Source organism: Chiloscyllium plagiosum, chromosome 14 (genome assembly GCF_004010195.1).
Source record: "Chiloscyllium plagiosum isolate BGI_BamShark_2017 chromosome 14, ASM401019v2, whole genome shotgun sequence".
Taxonomy (NCBI): domain Eukaryota; kingdom Metazoa; phylum Chordata; class Chondrichthyes; order Orectolobiformes; family Hemiscylliidae; genus Chiloscyllium; species Chiloscyllium plagiosum.
In genome coordinates this window covers 78,394,491-78,401,344 of record NC_057723.1, presented here as the reverse complement: position 1 = coordinate 78,401,344, position 6,854 = coordinate 78,394,491, and the positions used below count along the sequence as shown (strand labels likewise).

The 6,854-nt window shown below is 45.3% G+C and overlaps 1 protein-coding gene across 1 annotated transcript in view; it reads right to left on the bottom strand.

Moving 5' to 3' along the window:
* Positions 1 to 5,996, bottom strand: part of LOC122556957 (homeodomain-interacting protein kinase 4-like) — a 23,266-nt gene extending 17,270 nt beyond the window's left edge. The window contains exon 1 of the mRNA XM_043704193.1: positions 5,480 to 5,996. Coding sequence (XP_043560128.1) covers positions 5,480 to 5,996 — 517 coding nt within the window. The remainder of the gene's footprint in view (positions 1 to 5,479) is intronic.
* Between the last annotated feature and the right edge of the window lie 858 nt (positions 5,997 to 6,854).

Genomic DNA, 6,854 nt, shown 5'->3' with positions numbered 1-6,854 from the left:
AAAAGAGACCTAAGGGGCAACTTTTTCACGCAGGTGGTACGTGTGTGGAATGAGCTGCCAGAGGAAGTGGTGGAGGCTGGTACATTTGCAACATTTAAGAGGCATTTGGATGGGTATATGAATAGGAAGTGTTTGGAGGGATATGGGCCGGGTGCTGGCAGATGGGACTAGATTGGGTTGGGATATCTGGTCGGCATGGACGGGTTGGACCGAAGGGTCTGTTTCCATGCTGTACATCTCTATGACTCTGGCTCAGAGGCAGGGATACAACCCAGCACATCGAAGACCTCCAGCGTTAGGCATGTTGACTTTAACATTTTAAATATTAAATGTATAATGACTCCCCCAACGGTGGGATGAACAGAAACAGTGGCTACGTGGGGTGAAGAGGGTTTCCCCAAGATGTGGCAGTCTGATCGAAGCTTTAGGCTGAGAGCTGTCTCTTTCAATCTAGTTACAACACACACAATGACAGCTCAGGTCCTTTTACTGATATCATCCTGTTCGCTGCAGTTTACAGCTTCAGGAGAGAGGATGAATTCAAATGTCACAGGAAATAGCTGCATGAGTAGGCCATTCGGCCCTCCAAGCCTGCACCACCTTTTAATTTGATCATGGCTGACCATCCAATCACAGTGTCCCACAGCCGCTTTCTCCCCATACCCTCAAATAGAGGTCACTCAAACAGCTACAACATAACTGGCTTTGCTTGTGGATTATTGATGATTCCTTTCTCGATCTGAATGATCTGATACAGAAAACCAAGTGATAGCCAATAAACCATTCTGTGAGAAACAACAAGGACAAAATAAGAAAGAGGTACAGTGAGGAAAACAAAGGGGGGTCACCAAAAAATGGAGGTGTTCAGTATTTGAGTTGCCTTTCACATGAATTACAGGAAATAAACATGCAGGTACAGCAAGCAACCAGGAAGCTCATATTACAGTTGCCTTTAATACAAACACTTGCAGTCAAAGAGTAAGGAAGTCTTGCTGCAGTGTGAGTATACCCCTGGGTTTCTTTACTTAAAGAAGGAAATACTGGCTTGAATAGGCAGTAATTAAGGTTCTCAAGATTGAATCCTGAGATGTAATGATTTCCTGTTCAGAAAAACTAATGAAGAGCATGCCAATCCTCTTCCGAGTTGAGATGAATGTAAGGTATTCCGTGTGAAACTGATGAAGCTTTTATCATTTCCCCGGTTGGAAAGTTTAGAATTGGGAGCGGTAGTCTCAGGAGAAAAAGGATCATCCAATCTGGGACTGAGATAAGATATGGGGCGGCATGGTGGCTCAGTGGTTAGCACTGGAGTTTGCACATTCTCCCCGTGTCTGCGTGGATTTCCTCCAGGTGATCCAGTTTCCTCCTACAATCCAAAGATGTGCAGGTCAGGTGAATTGGCCAGGCTAAGATGCCTGTAGTGTTAGGTGCATTAGTCAGAGGGAAATGGGTCTGGGTGGGTTACTCTTTGGAGGGTCAGTATGGACTGGTTGGGCCGAAGGGCCTGTTTCCACACTGTAAGGGATGTAATCTTAACCAATAAAAAAGGTTTCTCCATTGAATGAATGCAGAATCATTGGACTTTCCATGGTCAGGGAGCTCTGGCTAAATTGAGGACTACATGCAAGACTGGAGATCAGTTGATTTCTAAGCATTAAGGGAATCAAAAGATTATAGAGCAAGGACGGGAAATTGGATTGAATGTCAAAGACTGGCCATTATCTCACTGGATGACTGAACAGGCCATATGGGCTCCGTTGCAACTTCATTTATCCTTACTGTTTTACTGGAGCAAGCATCTGTAGAACAATGCTTGGAGGAGAGGGAACCAGTCAGCCTGAAAGTCCTAATTTGGAGATGCCGGTGTTGGACTGGGGTGTACAAAGTTAAAAATCACACAACACCAGGTTATAGTCCAACAGGTTTAATTGGAAGCACACTAGCTTTCGGAGCGTCGCTCCTAAGCATTTCTTTAGATGAGAGCAAACTGAATAGAAGCAAGAAGACATGGAGTTAGTTCAGTACCTGGAACCCAGACCCTTTTCAATTTCACTTGGTTTGCACTGGGAGCTGATGAGAGTCTTAAAGGTTTTGTTTCTCCCCCAATTCAGCAATCAGGTAAACATCACGGCTTTAGGAGAGGTTAGGTTTTAATGCAGCTTTCATTCCAAGCTCTCGAGAGAAGTTGCAGGGAGTTAATTAGACGTTGGCTTATTCCAGTTGTTTGAAGCTTGAGTCAGTTGTTTCCAGGAACTATAAATAAAGGCCTCCTGCAGTGTAGCCTTGTGTGCATTGAGGACTGCTTTGTGGGAGCTCAGTGCGTACGAGGGAGCTCAGGAGGTGACCCTTTGTTTTTCTCTTGTTTTCAGCTTCCTGTAGTTGATTTTTACTTTGGTGCTGGGGACCAAGTTCCTCAGTAAGTTTGTGCTACTGTAGTTGGAGAAGGTGCAACTTGTAAATTGCAGAGATATTTTACTGGATGGTGGGTAAGATTGGCCAAGTAGATGGTACATCCAAACCTTCAGAGGGTCAGTGTGGACTTGTTGGGCCAAATGGCCTGTTTCCACACTGTAGGGAATCTGTGATATACAGTGTATGCCAGGCAGGAAGTGTCATTGCCGGCACAGGCTTAAGCTGCAGTTATCAAAACCTGAGCAGTGTCTGCACAGCCGGGAGCTGTGTGGATAACACATGGGCTTAGGGAGGGGCTTACACTGAAGGTCAGAGAAAACCAGGCAGACGGTGCACAGCTACCGTGAGTCTGTCATGCAAGCTGGGTCTGATAGTTGTGAGGGTGATGGTTCTTCAGGAGAGTGCACAGGTTAATGAGACCGGGGGGAGAGCTGTACTGGGAAGGAGGAAGAACAATATTGAGCAACAGGTGGAAGGGATTCCATCATCTCGGGGTCAGACAGGTATTTCTGTGGGTGTTAATGTGGCTCCAGGACTGAATATTGTCTCCCTAGTGCCTAGAGCCTTGATTGGTGATGCCTAGCATGAGGAGACATAGCTTTAAATTGAGGGGTGATAGATATAGGACAGATTTTAGAGGTAGTTTCTTTGCTCAGAGAGCAGTAAGGGCTTGGAATGCCCTACCTGCAACAGTAGTAGACTCACCAACTTTAAGGGCATTTAAATGAGCATTGTATAAACATATGTTGAAAATGGAATAGTGTAGGATAGATGGGCTTCAGATTGGTTCCACAGACCAGTACAACATCTAGGGCTGAAGGGCCTGTACTGCGTTGTATTGTTCTATTTTCTATGCTCTGGGGTAAAGGACATTGTGGGGCACCTGGGGGCCATCTTCCTATGGGAGGGTGTTCAGTCAACGGTTGTGGTCCATGTTGGTACCAATGACTTAGGTAGGAATGACAGAGAGGTCCTGAAAGCAGATTTCAGAGAGCTAACTAGGAGATTAAGCATTAGTCTCAGGATTATTCCCAGTCCCATGTGACAGTGAGTACCAGAATTGGGTGAAGTGAGTGAGTCAAACACGTACCTGGAAAGCAGGGGTAAGAGGATGGGTGTTTGATTTTTGGGGCATGCCAACTGCTTCTGGAGTGGGTGTAAGCTGTACAAACTGGGCGGTGTACACCTGAACAGCACCAGGCTTACCCTCCCTGCAGGCAGATCTACTTCTGCTACGGGGGAGGGTTTAAACTGGATTGACAGGGAGTTGGGAACTTGACAGCAAATACATACCAGGGAATGGGAGGCAGAAACTAACTCACCCACTCTGAAAGACAGAAGAAGCAGATTTTCAAAGAAAACACAAGGAAGTGGCAGCCTGAGCAATGTATGTATTTAAATGTATGTATTTAAATGTATGTATTTAAATGCAAGGAATGTAAGAACCAGGAGTAGGAGTAGGCCATCCAGCCCATCGATCCTGCTCCCCCATTCAATACGATCATGGCTGATCCTTTCATGGACTCAGCTCCCCTTCCCCGCCCTCTCACTATATCCCTTAATTCCGTTACTGTTCAAAAATCCATCCAGCTCCACCTTACAAACATTCAGCCTCAACTGCTTCCCTGGGCAGGGAATTCCACAGATTCACAACCCTCTGGGTGATGAAATTCCTCCTCAGCTCAGTCCGAAATCTGCTCCCCCCCCTTATTTGGAGGTTGTGCCCATCAGTTCTCGTTTCACCCACCAGTGGAAACAACCTCCCTGCTTCTATCATATCGATTCCCTTCATAATTTTAAATGTTTCTATTAGATCCCCCCTCATTCTTCTAAATTCCAATGAATATAATCCCTGTCTACTTGGTCTCTCCTCATAAGCCAACCCCTTCAACTCCAGAATCAACCCAGTGAACCCCCTCTGCACCCCCTCTTGTGCCAGTACATCCTTTCTCAAGTAAGGAGTCCAAAACTGTACACAGTACTCCAGGTGTGGCCTCACCAGCTCCCTGTACAACTGCAGCATAACTTCCTGCTTTTAAACCCAACCCCTTTAGCAATGAAGGACAATATTCCATTTGCTTTCTGAATTACCTGCTGCACCTGCAAACCAACTTATTGTGATTCAGGTAGATTCACGATGTTTTACCTCAACACACGGAGGACGTGCTTCCCATTATTTCTGGACTTGCCCGTGTCGAAAATGTACAGATCTCAGTGACTAGAGGAATCCTGATGAAGGGTTTTTGCCCGAAACGTCTATTCCCCTGCTCCTCGGACATTGCCTGACCTGCTGTGCTTTTCCAGCACCACACACTCGACTCTGATCTCCAGCATCTGCAGTCCTCACTTTCTCCTAATAGATCTCAGTGACTGAATATATACATAGACTGAGACCCCCCCCAGGCAGATAAGTGTCATTTATCTGCCTGTTTGTTAAAGGAAAATCACCTTCATGGTTTTACACTTAAAATAAGATCTGAAGGTTTGATCAGAAGTCATAAAACAAGTCGATTAGCTCCACCCCAAACTTATTCCTTGAACAACACCATCAGCACTTCCCATCGGAATAGATGTTTTTGAATGAACAGTTGTCAAAGGGGTTTAGATTAGATTACAATGTGGAAACTGGCCCTTCAGCCCAACAAGTCCATAGCGACCCGCAACCCACCCAGACCCATTCCCCTACACCTAACACTACGGGCAATTTAGTGCGGCCATTTCACCTAACCTGCACATTTTTGGGCTGTGGGAGGAAACTGGAGCACCCAGAGGAAACCCACACAGACACCGGGAGAATGTGCAAACTCCACACAGAGAGTTGCCTGAGGCGGGAATTGAACCCGGGTCTCTGGCGCTGTGAGGCAGCAGTGCTAACCACTGCGGCCTATACTGATTGCAAGATTCCTTCATTGCTGCTCAAACTAATTGTCATTCACTATTCAAGATAAATAAGACATAGACATAGACATAGGAGCGGAAGTAAGGCCATTCGGCCCATCGAGTCCACTCTGCAATGGTTGAGTGTCCCTCAGCACTGAGTATAGAAAAACGTAAAATGAGTACGTACCTTTAATTTGCTGAATTTCAGACAATACACAGGCTGAACCAAAATCAATCACCTTGACTTTGAAAGGAAATTGAGCCTGTTCAACAAGCATGATATTTTCAGGTTTGATGTCCGTGTGGACAATAGAGAGCTCCTTCAGTTTCTGCAGAGCAATTAGAACCTGTTTGGTGATCGACCGAATGTGCTTGGTTGGCAGAGGGACAAAATTGTTTTCCCTCTGATACTCATATAAACTCTGCTCCAGGAGTTCGAACACCAGGCACAACTTGGTGTCATCATTAAAGGACTCAAAAAAACGGACAATGTGGAACTTGTCCGAATTGACAGTTCCCAGCATTCGCAGCATTTTTAACTCGCACTTGATGACTCCTTTCCGGAAGGTGTAGTTCTTGATGATCTTTATGGCCACAAAGTGGCTGGAGCCCCTTTTCCAACATTTTGCCACTTCTCCAAATGTTCCTTTCCCTAAAACAGTAATGACGTCATAGACATCAGTGTCAGAGTACATTACAGACATTTTCAAACAGGATTCCCAATGTCTAATCTTCTCAGTACTCAAATAAATCTCCACTGTCTCCAACAACAGAACCTTCAGGCATGTTCCAGTTCACTGGCTATCACTGTGATGTAAGAGGAGTCACATTGTGACCTAGGTTCACCATTCGATAACCACGTACCCAGCAACAGGAATTGTGCTGACCACCATTTGGCACCGTGAGTTCCACCGATGGTCCAATTTGAATCGCACATTGTTTTGTTCAGGACCAAGTTAAACCACCTGGAGAGGGTGCATGCAGCTTTAATCAATGTTGAAATTAACTGCAGACATCTGACTGGGGCTTAGACAGTCCAAAGGATTTGATCTCGACTGGACAGCCACTGAAGTTATAGTCTATTGAGTCACAGAGTGACTATAACACACACAGTCGCATATGGAACTCTAGAAATCTCGCATCATATCTCTCTGAGACCAGGTAAGGACCACACACTAGAACATCAACAGAGCACCTGATCCAATTGCCACATTATCAACATACAGGTTGTGATTGGTGTGATTTTGCCTCTGTCGGAGTTTTTTTTAACCTGATGTGGCAATTCTGATGTTAACTCTTGTAGCAGAAAGAAAACTGACATGGATATCATGTTATTGTCGGATCCAACAGATGGTTATTACAGCTCCTGTTACACACAAGCATTACCTTCGTGGGCACAGTAGGTGTCCAGGCTCAGAGTAACAGGTTACAACAGAGCAGTGTGCTTCATGCAGTGTGCCTGCTTCAGGTGATCAGAGATAAAATGGAACACGAGACATTCCACTCAGTGATGACAGTTATACTGACATCCCTATAAGAATTACACAGTGACCATTTTACTT